At 34.8% G+C, this 14,176-nt stretch overlaps 2 protein-coding genes across 2 annotated transcripts in view; one reads left to right on the top strand and one right to left on the bottom strand.

Moving 5' to 3' along the window:
- Nucleotides 1-3,435, top strand: part of LOC100633190 (uncharacterized) — a 4,120-nt gene extending 685 nt beyond the window's left edge. Inside the window, exons 2-6 of the mRNA XM_020002341.1 lie at nt 6-39; nt 1,054-1,290; nt 1,766-1,994; nt 2,719-2,831; nt 3,177-3,435. Of these exons, the coding sequence (XP_019857900.1) occupies nt 6-39; nt 1,054-1,290; nt 1,766-1,994; nt 2,719-2,831; nt 3,177-3,335 (772 nt within the window). The 3' untranslated portion in view covers nt 3,336-3,435. The remainder of the gene's footprint in view (nt 1-5; nt 40-1,053; nt 1,291-1,765; nt 1,995-2,718; nt 2,832-3,176) is intronic.
- Nucleotides 3,414-12,747, bottom strand: LOC100633062 (UV radiation resistance associated protein-like). The gene is made up of 15 exons (XM_003389839.3): nt 12,623-12,747; nt 12,398-12,521; nt 10,724-10,758; nt 10,594-10,657; nt 10,170-10,273; nt 9,553-9,729; nt 9,468-9,502; nt 8,032-8,137; nt 7,405-7,486; nt 7,213-7,342; nt 6,577-6,725; nt 5,323-5,485; nt 4,906-4,984; nt 4,701-4,801; nt 3,414-4,320 (listed from the first exon to the last, which is right to left on the bottom strand). Exons 1-15 carry the CDS (start codon nt 12,680-12,682, stop codon nt 3,522-3,524), a joined length of 2,208 nt encoding a protein of 735 aa, XP_003389887.1. The 5' UTR covers nt 12,683-12,747; the 3' UTR covers nt 3,414-3,521.
- Nucleotides 12,748-14,176: the final 1,429 nt, after the last annotated feature.

The following is a 14,176-nucleotide window of genomic DNA, read 5'->3' as shown; positions in this document are numbered from 1 at the left end:
ACTAGAACTGTTGATTTGGATCTGGACCTTGATGCTGAAGTAATTAAACGTTATAGATTTTTTTAATGAATAAGTAATAGCATAGCTAATTGTAAGAAAATTAGTAAGTGATAATGAATAAAGAGGTGGTCATATGTGGTTATCTATTTTAAATTTAAGATACGAGAGGGAAAGAGTGAGTTTCAGAGAGGAGGGTAAGTGGTTCCATTGGTTGATTGCAGAGGGATAAAATGAATTTTGGTATGTAAAAGTATTACAAGTGATTGGAGATAAATTGCCTTTGTTGTTAGATCTTAAGTGGTAATTTGAGGGAACTTTAGCTAGAAGAGGGTGAAATGGAGTGAAATAGAGGCCTTACTTGACTTTAAATAAAATAATCATTTTAAGTTTAAACCAGTGATGTGATAGGGAATGAATGTTGGACTGTAGAAGTAGTTGTTGGTATGAGACCGTCTACCTACATGTACACCATAATTAGATACTTGTTTGTATAATGTATGTAGTGGGAGATATATATATATATGTTTTAACATTTCTCTACATCATGTAAAGTATCAGGCTCTATGTGGTACAGCTTATTATTATTTTAATTGGTTTGCTTTGCTGCCAAAAATATTGTTTATTCTACAACCACTTGTATAACAGCTTTTTTAATGATGTGGAAACTCTAAGCTACATGTACATAATAAGAATAAGAATTATTAATAAGTCCTTATTATTTTGTATTTTAGCAATATATAGGATGCCAAGTAAACATAGCTCCAAAATTTTGTTAAATTAGTCTGGGAATTTCATTTTGACAAATTTTACTAAACATACTGTTCTACTTTATATACATGTGTAATAGAAATGGCAACAATTTTGACGGCATATAAGTAATGAAAATTCGGAGCTTATTATACATGTACATGGTATATCCATATGAATAAGCCAGACATAGACAATTAGTGTGTATGAGTGCCCATTGCTTTCATTCACAGAACCCACCACTTACTCATGTACATGTACATGTAGTACCTAGTACTATATAATACAATAGTATTTTCATTTTAGGTAAAGTCAGCTTGGTTGAGTTTGGGTGGTAAGCTCGGCGGAAGTGGAAAGAAGAATGTGACACTTTCAGTGTCTTTAGGAGCACTGACTCACATCAGGGCAAACATGTTTGATGTGTTGTATAGGAAGGGGTACACTGTTGATAAGAATCATCCTGTCATCAAGGAGGCCGTTGCTAAGGGTGGAGTCCTTTTTGTCATATCGTCAATTTATGTGTCTGATAAAGTTGAAGTCACAGTGAGTGTATAGTATTTATTAATAATTTTATTAATAGCATCAAGCCTAGTAGTATTTTACATGTACATTTATGTGCTGATTGTAATTTTTTTTTTGCACTCACATTAAATCAAATAGGTTTAAAAATATTATTTTAGTGTGTATAGGGGTTACCCAAAGCATGAAGACTAGCATGCATCAATGAGCCTAAATTGTATTAACAATACTGTGTGTAACATGTATACTATAAAAACTGCCTGTAGTGTTTACGGCACTGTTATATAGTAAAGGATGTGTAGTAGCTAATGGCAGTATAGTGTCTGTAGTTATTACTAGGAACAGTTAAGAGATTGATGGATTCAGTGATATATTAATTCATTTTTAAAGCCTTTGACCCTGTACTACATACAGCCCTTAATCAAAAAATACACAAACTACCTAAATAGCAATGACCAGACTTTATTTACATTTTAGTGATTAACTGATTATAATATAGATAAAGGAGCAGGAGTCAATGAAGGCTAATGTTAAGGAGGATGAAGGGACTGATGCCTCTGCAGGTGATAAAGGAAAAGATACCTCTACCAGTGATAAAGAGAGTGGTGTTGAGAAGGAAGCTACTAATATCATTAAAGATGTTACCAAGGCAGCAGTGGGTGCTGCTAAACCTGATGAGGATGAAACAGCTACCGGTGATGCAGATGTTAGCACTACTGGATTAACTAGTAAGGAATAATTAATTTGTGGGCTTCTGTGTAGCTAGTATACTAAGTTACTAACCCATTTTATTATTGTACATTTACGCATTGATGTTCTTATGCTGTATAGAAAGTTTGAGCTGATTCTGACTTCAATTTTTCAAGTTACGGTCACTTTAAGAAGAAGCCTAATATCTGAAAAATACCCAAGGCTATAGCCCATGGTTTTTCCAAAAAACGGTTCCCAAATCACCCCCATTTTTTATTACATTTTCTGATGCATATTAATGTCTTTATGCTGTGTAAAAGTTTCAGGTGATTTTGAATTCAATTGTTAAAGTTACAGCCATTTTAAGAAAATGCCAAAAACCTAAAAAATATACCCAAGGCTATAGCCCAATGTTTTTTTTCCAAAAATGGCTCCAAATTCACACTCATTTTTTTATTACAGTTTTCTGATGCATATTGATGTCTTTATGCTGTGTAGAAAGTTTGAGCTGATTCCGACTTCAATTTTTCAAGTTATGAACATTTTAATACAAAATTTAATTCCAAAATTTAAAAAATACCCAAGGCTATAGCCCATGGATTTTATAGAAAAATGGTTCCAAAATTACTCCAAAATTTTATTACAATTTTTGATACATACAACTGTGTTAATGAAAGTATGCTTTGTAGAAAGTTTGAGCTGATTCTGACTAAAAATTCTGATAATAATAATTATTAATTTTCATGTATATATTAATTTTAGTAAGTAAAAGGGACAAAGCATCTGTGATTGGATTTCACGTCATGAAAATTGATATCACAAAAACTGGCGAGCTTGTACCAACTGCCGAGAGTGGGTTTTCACACCATCACAAGGTGAGAAAAATATCATTAATCAATTATAATTATTTTACCATGTACATGGTCCCTTCAAGCTTTCGTCAATCAAAAAAATAGTCTTTCTCTTTTGTTCAAATTAATATTTATTGTGTAAAATTTATCATTCTACTGTACTATATAAAATGCAGAAGCACTTGTATTTGTCAAACAAAACACTCTTACAATATAAAGCTTACTAAAATTTTAGAAAAAATTGTTACAAAAAGCTGACAAAAATTAACTTTTAAAACTGAGTACATGTACATGAGTACATTACTGATTAAAAAATAAAACTATTGGTATGTTTATCCTAATATAATTCTTTATTGTGTCATTTTGTAGATTCATTTTCCCTTTGCTGATACGTTTACTGCCACGCCCAAAGAGGGAGGAGCTTCAAAGCCAAGTGACGATAAAGAAGGAACTACTACAGGTAAAACTGATGATAAAGGAGGAGACAAGGAACCAACCAAAGAGGAAGCAACTCCTGATAATAAATAAATTTTTGTGAACTTTTGATGCTGCTAACTATTGTGCTATTGTGAACGCTTATTGCTTAATTTTGCTATAATTATTTTCATTATCAATTCTTATAATTTAATTGATTTATTAATAATTAACAATAATAATAATAATAATAATAATAATAATAGCAATATTAATATTTGATATAATTTATACACAATATTATTCATTGTTAATAGTCTGAACTACCTCCTCGGGGACAACAGAGATTTCTTCTAATCCAAAAGCATTAGAAAACACATCAGTGATCGTCTCCTCGGACCCATTCTGCCTCGACTCAGACCCATTCTGCCTCGACTCAGACTCATTCCGCTGAGACTCAGACCCGTTCCGCCAAGACTCGGACCCATTCCGCCTAGACTCAGACTCGTTCTCACACTCAATGTGTACATAGTCCAAATGCATTGGGTCACTGGTAGAATACATTGCAGGTGAACTCAAAGTGGGCAAAGACACAACTGGTAGTGACGCAGGAAGCAAAGACTCCTCTATACCAATTTCTGACACAGTGCTGATGGTATTTGAAAGTGGGCGTGGTACATCGACCATGTAAATGGTTTTTCGAGACGGTGACTCCGATAATTGAAAGGGGGCATCATCGGGGGGTGTGGAGGGTCGTTTAATTCGTCTCTTTATTTTTCCACTCCCGCCCCCTCGTAGTATGGGGGCTTTTGAATTATCAACAAGAAGAGAGGAACGGGATCTCGGGCTGGGGCTGTGATAAGAGCCGGTGTTCCAGTCGTCTTGTGGTGTTGAGTCTCTCCGTGATCCATTGGACGGGTCCATTAAAATGGGCGTCGTCGGTCGGTTAGGATTGTAACTGGAGTCGTCTTGATCGAGCGACGAGTGAGAGAAAGTGTCCATGTAGGATAGTGGGGGACGACCTATTGATGATAGAGTTGAGGTGAGAGAGGGTGTGGCTCTATGTACAGGATGTGAGGACTCTCTCAATGGGAAAATACTAAAAAATAAAGAGACAAAATTATAATATAATTTAGAACATTAAGCCACATGTACAAGAACTTAAGTGGCATATGTAATGTACATGTACATTGTAATTTGTTAGCAACATACATTGTGTACATGTACATGCATGTACAGTTCAAGTATCATATGTAGTGGGGAGATGACAAGTAGGAAGGGACTTTGTCCTTTATTCTCTTTTTCATACTCTAACTAACAATCTCTCTCTCATCTTCTCTATTTCCTCCCTCCCTTCCCTCTTTCCACCCTCACTCCTCTCTCCCTCCCCCTCTCCCTCCCTCCTCTCTCCCTCCTCCCTCCCTCCCTCCCTCCCTCCCTCCCTCCCTCCCTCCCCCTCTCCTTCCCCCCTCTCTCTACCTATATTTGTCCATCATTAGTTTATCTAAGAGACCCTTCAGGTTTGGTAATGTCCTCCTAATAGTTGATTTAGATGTGTTGTACCCACAGTGCTGTCTTATCTGTCAATGCAAACCAATACATTAAACAAAAAGCAATTATACACAACACGCGTACATGTACATGTACATGTACAAGTATACTAAATTATTGAATTAATATGTACCTGTAGTATGTCTCGCCACAATAAGTATAGGCCAAATAAATAAAGAGCCTTTTCAGTACCTTTGACATAGAGAGGGAACCTGAAAGGAAGAGGTGGGGGAACAGGAGAAATAGGAAAGTAGAACAGGACAATTGAAATAATAGGACATTATAGGACATTGAAGTACATTGTACAGTGAAACATCTTAATAATAAGCACTAATCCTTATACATGTATTTACCCATTCAATTATTCATTGTTACTACTGCATGTACATGTACACGACATAAAAGTATTAGCAGATGCAAATACTTTTGTCATTCAAAAGTTCCACAAAACAATCCAATAATCTACATGTACATGTACATGTACATCTACATCTACATATCGTACACAAAGTGTGACTGGATACTAATTTAATGCCAATTGTACACTTACTCTTTAATGTCAATCCCCACATGAATGTTGTCAATGATGGTAGCTTTGGGTCTCAGTGGTACGATGGGATAGTGTAATGGTATCAATAGGAACTCTGACAGCAAGTAAACCAAATGAGCCACATAGCCAAAAGCAACACCAATCTGATCAACTGTAGCAGATCCTGTAAGAATTAATAATAAGGATAATAACAATATGCCTTGTGCATGTACATGTACATTGTATATCTAGAATTCTGCCAAAATTTTGAAAAATACCCAGGGCTATAGCCCATGGTTTTTTCAAAAAATGGCTCCAAAATCGCTCCATTTTTTGCTATATTTTCTAATGCATATTGATGTCCTTATGCTGTGTAGAAAGTTTAAGCTGATTCTGACTTCAATTTTTCAAGTTATGGCCATTTTAAAATCCCAAAATTTTTGAAAAATATCCAAGGCTATAGCCCATGGTTTTTCAAAAAATGGCTCCAAAATCACTCCAAATTTTTCTTACATTTTCTGATGCATATTGATGTCCTTATGCTGTGTAGAAAGTTTAAGCTGATTCTGACTTCAATTTTTCAAGTTATGGCCATTTTAAAATCCCAAAATTTTTGAAAAATACCCAAGGCTATAGCCCATGGTTTTTCCAGAAAAATGGCTCCGAAATCACCCCAAATTTTCATTACATTTTCTGATACATATTGATGTCCTTAAGCTGTGTAGAAAGTTTGAGGCGATTCCAACTTTAATTTTTCAAATTACGGCCAATTTAATAAAATCCCAAAAGTTTGAAAAATACCCAAGGCTATAACCCATGGTTTTTCCAAAAAATGGTCCCAAATTCACTCCAAATTTTTTGTTACATTTTCTGATACATAATGATGTCCTTATGCTGTGTAGAAAGTTTAAACTAATTCTGACTTCAATTTTTCAAGTTATGGCCATTTTAAGAAGAAAAAAATGCCCAAAAATTCTTAGTAATTTTTTCAGCTCATCAAAAGTGAACCAAATAAAAGCAATCAATGAGGTACAGGACCTTAAATGTACATGTGTACGTGTATGAATAAGAATAATTTTTGATTTTGTAAGAGCTTAATTTGGCAAATTTGGTAATTCCATAGCCATTTGTCAAAATTAAATACACCATTTTGCACATGCTCAATGGCACATGGCCACAAATTCCCCAAATTCAAACTCGCCAATCACCGAGATTTAGCAATTCGCCAAATTTGGTCCCTCCAAAATTTCCTACTGACCAGTAGTGAATCCTTACCAGTTTCCAGAGGGTCTCCATTGGGTAGTGCCACATCACATATAGTGTAGGCGTCATTCATTTGTTGTATACAGAAAGTTTGTGATAGTTCTGATATCAGCGTCCGCTGTCTTAAGTACAACTGCCTCTGAGTCTTTATCAACTGATCCCTGACAATGAGAGAGAGAGAGAGAGTTAACTACCATACATACATGTACACATAATACATATACATGTACATGTACATGTACATTGAACACATAAATAACTAATACTAAACTATTTACAAAAATACATATACAGTATACATAATACATGTTACATGTATGAGTATCTGAGTTAAAAATAGATAGAAAAATAATAGAACATAATAGTATACAGTATTTGTGTACATGTAGTTAGTGACTGTACATACATTAATGTAGGTACGTGTACATGTAATTTTAATGGAGCTAAAATTTGGTGAACTGTTAATCAATTTGTGAGTTGGCTCTTTCTCTCTCACTATCTACATGTACATGTACATGTACATACATTGTACATGCATGTATAAAAGTACATGTACACATGTATGCATACATGTATGTGCAGGGCTTTCATTAATTTTCTCTCTCTTTCCCTCCGTCCCTATTCAAGTACATGTACATATGCATGTACCTTCTCTGTAGGAACATTAGATGATCTTCGTCAAAGTTGGACTGTGACTTTAATAAATCACTTTTCCCATTTTTTAGTGTCGTCTCTCTTTCATTTAAAGATCCTTGCAATTTAACCAACTTTTTGTTTTCTATAAAAAAACAATTATTATGATAAATGAAATTCTTTTTGCGAGACATTAAAACATTCTACCTTTTTCAAATGTTTCTCTTTTCTCTGCTAGTTGCTGTTTGAGTAATTCAACACGAACCTTTAGTCTTGAGAGCTGCTCCTTCTACAGTTAAAATGAAATAATCATTAAAATCTGAAACATTTACATGTACATGTACATGCATACATGTAAATTAATATCTTGTGATGGGACCAATCAGTTATACATGTAAGTGAAAGAAAATTTTACAAGTTTAGACAATAATACATTTTACAGATTTAAAATTTCCAAAATCAATTACCGTATAAGTGGGTTTTTTGAGGCAATTATATTTTGTAAAATCTACTACAATTCCAATTCGCAGATTTTAATTTCCCAAATTCTACCACGTGCGCCATATGGTACCATATTAATCCGAATCAGGAAGGAATCCACAAAAATCGCAAAATTTGTAACCCTAAAAAAACCTAAAGTACATGTAATTTCGCTTTATATGCCTGTGTAAATCAGTTTAAAAATTAAATTTAAAAACTTAAAAATTTTCTCCTGCTCGGTCTTTCTCTTATGCAATATGCAAATGAACATACATGTACATGTGCATGTACATGTACATATAACGTATATGTACACGTAGACATATTGTACGTGTACATGTACACATACATTACCTTTTTAAGAGATCCGGCCATTTTGAGTCTAGTTGCTTGAATCTCTGCTTTCTGAGTCTTTACTTTCTCCCTGAGACTAGTCAGTCTTTGCTGTTGATCCAACATCCTACAGAAACATGTACATGTATAATATACATGTACATGCGTGTACATGTACATGTAAAGTGTCAATTACTATTACATCATGTAAATGTGTTTCTTCAGTAACTCAAAAATTGTGCTTTTTTCTAAAAATTGGCTTGTTTTTAAAAATGATCATACATTAAATCGTAACTTCAAAATTATTCCTCAGAATCAGCTCAAACTTCCTACACAGCGTAATGACAACAATATGCACCAGAAAATGTAATAAAAATTGGGGGCGATTTCGAAGACATTTTTTGGCAAAAACCATGAGCTATTATAGACTTGGCTGTTTTATGAAATTTTGGCATTTTCTTAAAATGACTGTAACTTTTAAAATTGAAGTCAGAATCACCTCAAACTTTCTACACAGCATAAGGACATTAATATGTATCAGAAAATGTAATAAAAATTGAGGGTGATTTTGGAGCCATTTTTTGGCAAAAACCATGGGCTATAGCCTTGGGTATTTTTCAGAATTCTAGCGTTTTCTTAAAATGGCCATAACTTGAAAAATTGAAGTCGGAATCACCTCAAACTTTCTACACAGCATAAGGACATTAATATGTATCAGAAAATGTAATAAAAATTGGGGGTGATTTCGGAGCCATTTTTTGGCAAAAACCATGGGCCTTGGGAATTCTTCAAAATTTTGACATTTTCTTAAAATGACTTTAACTTTAAAAATTGAAGTTAGAATCAGCTCAAACTTTCTACACAGCATAATGACATTAATATGTATCAGAAAATGTAATAAAAATTGGGGGTGATTTCAGAGCCATTTTTTTGCAAAAACCATGGGCTATATATAGCCTTGGGTATTTTTCAGAATTTTAGCGTTTTCTTAAAATGGCCATAAATTGAAAATTTGAAGCTGGAATAAGCTCAACGTTTTGACACAGCATAAGTACATCAATATGTATCAGAAAATGTAATAAAAAATTGAGGTGATTTTGGAGCCATTTTTTTGAAAAAAACTATGGGCTATAGCCTTGGGTATTTTTCAGAATTTTAACGTTTTCTTAAAATGGCCATAACTCGAAATTTGAAGCTGGAATCAGCTCAACCTTTCTACACAACATAAGTACATCAATATGTATCAGAAAATGTAATTAAAAATTGAGGTGATTTTGGAGCCATTTTTTGGAAAAAACCATGGGCTATAGCCTTGCGTACTTTTCAAAATTTTGGCATTTTATCAAAATGGCCATAACTTAAGAAATTGAAGTCAAAATCAGCTAAATCTTTCTACATAGCAAAAAGGACGTCAATATGTATCAGGAAATGTAATAAAAGAGTCTCTCAATACTTACTTATTCAAATATTCCAATGAACAAGACTCACCAACCTACAAACCATACAGACACTACATGACACATGACTAATAAATACACTCACTTCTGATTTAGAAACTTCAATGAGAGAATTACGAGGAAGATACTCAACCAGTTGGTTGGTCCGACTGAAGTGAGGGGATCTTGGTAACCCACCCACCTCTGTATTACAATAGTAACCTTCAGCAGTGGCTACCACCACACTGTTTGATGGATAGTTGAGGTTATCTAGTCTACCAATCTAGGAATGAAAATAAGAATAAATAAATAAATAACATTAATACATGTACATGTAGTGATAGTGAAATGGAAGAGGTACATGTACATGTATAACAATGAATATATGTATTATACATTTAGTAGAAGACATTTGTGTATTGTGAATGCATAAAAATTCCTAAATATACACATACATGTACATTGTACATGCAAATATAAATGTCCTTAAAATGCAAATGCCTCCATATACACATGTAACCAGTAACCAGTGAATTATTAATGATTTATTGGTGAGAGTAATATACATGTACATGCATTTGGCAACTTTGTCTGTGGAATGTAATTTTATATTGACAAAAATTATTCTTTTACAGTATATTCTTAATTTTTTAATTCTAAAACTACACATGTACATGTATAACTATGGATTCCCAGTAGAGTATGGTTGTTATAGTAACTCACGCTGACTCCCATGAATCTGTATGTACTGAGATCAACAATCTTCTCAAAGCACATCATCTCCTCTTTAGACTCACCTGTGATAAGCCAAACCTTTATCTTAAACTCTGTTATTAGAATTATTACTGTTAAAGAAATAATAGTGTCATACAGTATGTACTGTGAAGAAGAGAGAGAGGGGGAGGGAGGGAGGGAAGGAGAGAGAGAAGGAAAAGATAAAGAAGAAGGAGGAAGGAGAGAGGGCCGTAAGGAAGGAAAGGGAAAGAGAAAGAGAAAAAAGGAGGGAGAGAAATGGAAGACAGATAAACACGCGTACAGTACATGTATAAAGTACAAAGAGAGAAAATTAAGAGAGAGGAGAAAGAGAAGACTACATGTACATGTACATGTACATTAGAAAAAGACAGAGGGTGTAAGTTGAGGATACTGTTAATTGTGACACTGTCTCCAAACTTCTCATATTGAAATGTGAGGGACCTCCATGTTGGATTCTATGACAACAACAACAATAATAATAACAATTAATAATAATAACAATTATGCCAGTATCAACTCACATATGTTTCTTCAAGGACACTGCTAGTGTACAACACTGCATTAACAAAAGAGAAAGAACAACTGTAAAACTAACATATATACATGCACATGTGCACATGTATGGTTGTGTCACAGTAGATATTAGAGTACTCTAGTGTCAATGGGTGAGTGAATGTGAAACTAGTCCACACTATTGTTTACACTATTGTCAACACTATTGGGTAATTGTTCACACAACAATTGATCTAGTATATGCATTATAGTGATCAAGAGTATAATGTATTACAAGGCCATGATGTCAAGAGTACATGTACTCTTGATTATGAGTGTATATACTAGAGTAGTGTCATACAATAACACCATTGAGTACTGTAGTAAGAGGAATTGACTATCATTATTAATGATAGACACATGAAAGACAGCAAACATATACATTGTAGGTACATGTATACAATGTAGGGATGGTACAGTATAGATAATACTAATTATTAACATAATACATGTACATACTGGTACACTTGTTTATCAGATCAATTATTGGGCGAAGCCCACTAAAATGAGTAGAGTTGGTTTGTATGTATGTACACGTACGTATTCCGTATCTCCTCTATATATCCGCACATGCCTTGCAGTGCAAAAGATTCTAAATTTCAATATTTCATTGAAAGTGGGAGTGGCCGAATGAAAATAAAATGGCGATCACCACACGGGAATCAGAAGTCATGATTTTCCTACTTCCTAGCAACAAGATAAGGCAAAAACACCGTCCAAAGACTTCTCCAACTGCTTGAAAAGGTTACAGGTGCAATTAAGGAACTATGAAACTTCTTTTTGTTGAGATAAACTGTGAAAATCAAACAAATGTCACATTTGTCACTGACAGCACTAAACTGGCCAGCCTTTTTATATCTTATGGCTATTTTAAAGTCAGTGTGGCAAGGCTTAAAGTAAAAAACAAGTCAGGAATTTTCTAGCAGCAACATAAAGTTGAGATTCTGCTTTTTCCCAGCTAATAATCTACAGAGGCTGAGCCCTTGAATGTTTTACATTGTTTCTAGTAATTACAAGTATCATTACTGTACAGGTATGCTGGTCACATTGTATGGTTTTATAAAAGTGAACAATTAAATTAGCAAATAATGTAATATTTAGCAAGCAAAGTTGAAATCCACATTTATTAAATTTTGATTTAAGAAATCTACAATATATTTTTATCAATATGTACTATAAAAGTGACAAGTTTACCATGTGACTGAAAACTTTAATTTGATACACATTATATTAAACATTGTTATTATTATTATTATCATTCAAATGCTCATACACTATCAATAATATTTATCAATAGAGAGGACACAGATTAATAACAATCAGTACATGTATTTGACATGTAAACACATTATGACTAAGATAGCACATTTCCTAATAATTCCAAAGGCTACAATAAAACATCATGAAAATGCAAACATGCCAAAAATAACTGAATTACATTACATTACAATTTCAGCTTTGATGTACATGTACATGTACATGTACATAGGTTTCAATTTACTAGAAACTTAAGATATTGCATCACATAAAATCCCCTGCACACACAATTAAAGGTAAATGGCTTCAAAAACCCTCACAAAATACTCATAATTATAAGTGGCCCCGCCCAAAACATGATTGACCACGCCCTTTAAATGGCCTACCTGTGTTGGAATGGCGTAGATCGTAGAGAGTGAATTTGACTTTGACAGCCAATGGATCCCACAGAATAGGCTCTGGGGGCTTGAGAGACCTCACGGCCAGACTCCTCACGTGACGCAAGCGACGCTATAAAGACAAATGAGAATATTACAAGAGGATATTACAATGTTGTATAATTGAATCAGAGTTTGAGGTTTCGTAGAGTAAATTAGTCTAAAGGGAGTAACCTGTTGTGTCCTGAGGTTGACGTGACGTGGAGGCCGAGCAATCCTTCTCTCTGTAGCCATTGAGCGAGTACACACTCTTCACACAATTTGACTCTTCAAAATTTTCTGCAGAATCAGCCACACCCATTAATATAATTAGCATCTGAACCGCGCCCACAAAAATGCACACCCACGCATATGAGTTCCCTGCATTCCTTGTACCGCAATGGCTAGTAGAAGAGTGTTTCGTTTAGGTAAGCCCTTAATAGAGAAAGGGGGACTGATAAATGAATGCATGTATTCTAGTACCAGCTAATGAAGTGGTGGGTCTACTGTAGGTGATATTACCAACTGTTTGTATGCATAGGCGGCTGCAGGATTTGACTACTAGTCGGGCATGGGTGTGGCACAGGAAATGGGTTGGGCGCGCGAAGCGCGCCGCGATTTTGGCCACACCCTTTTTACGCACCCTTTTTAGCGCAATTTTTTGGTAGCGAAGGTTATTGTAATAAAGTAGTGGGTGGTGTAGCTCCAACACTGACTTCTGTAGTGGTAATAGTACTCAGTGGCGGGTCTAGGGGGGGGCCCTGGGGGGGCCATGCCCCCCCCCCCAAATTTTTGTGGTGAAGTATAAAATTAGTTTTATCTATGTAAACTGTGAAACAGCTGCAGTGCTTGACTGTGTAAACAGTCTGTAAACCACAAAGGAGCTCATTTAAGAGGCCTAATCTTCTAAATTTTGACTTTCCAAACAAGCCTGGTTGACTGCACTCACTAATTATCCCACCCATATCATTAAGGCCCCCCCAGAAATTCAATCCTATAACCGCCACTGATAGTACTAGTAGTAGTATTAGTAGAGGAAGTAGAAGAATAGGGTGATGGAGAATGAGCAACAATTGACTGTACATCAACTGTAGCTGTAAAAACTGTAGCTGTATCAACCACAAGAGTAGACTGAGACTCATGATCATCAACTGATTCAGCAAGAGACTGACCTAAAATAAGAATATGAGATAATCTATATTATTGACTTCTATACTGTACTTACTAGGTTCACTTTGTAAACTGTTGTTCCTTTTTAGCAGGCTTGTTCACAAAGGACATAGTGAAGCTAGTCCAGGCTTTTAGACATTGCAACTGACATAAAAGAACACTGAAATAGCACAAAATAATGAAATGATTATGCTTTCTAGTGTTGCTGTGGTGGCCCACTGTGATTGGCACCAAAGTCTTACCACCTCCTCCTTTATTTAGTCTCTCTTCATCACCATGTTATCAGCCTACCATTTATGCATTCATAATTATAAGATTTTCATAAAAAATTGAAATTATAATTGCAATAACTGTTATTAACTATTAATTAACCATAGAATAACTATTAATTATGGTGATGTCACACTTCCGGTCAGAATTTTTGGTCGGGCATTGCCCCTAAATGCCCGACCCTGCAGCCGCCTATGTTTGTATGCATTACAGATATCAGTCATATGAAGTTGGTGTCTGATGTCTTAAAGGAAAGTCACTTCATTGATGCTGACTGGTTTGAGTTAGGAATGGGATTAAACCTACCTA

Source organism: Amphimedon queenslandica, unplaced genomic scaffold, assembly GCF_000090795.2.
Source record: "Amphimedon queenslandica unplaced genomic scaffold, v1.1 AMPQUscaffold_12931, whole genome shotgun sequence".
NCBI lineage: Eukaryota > Metazoa > Porifera > Demospongiae > Haplosclerida > Niphatidae > Amphimedon > Amphimedon queenslandica.
Note: the sequence above shows the minus strand (reverse complement) of the source record. Positions and strands in the feature narration are given on the sequence as shown.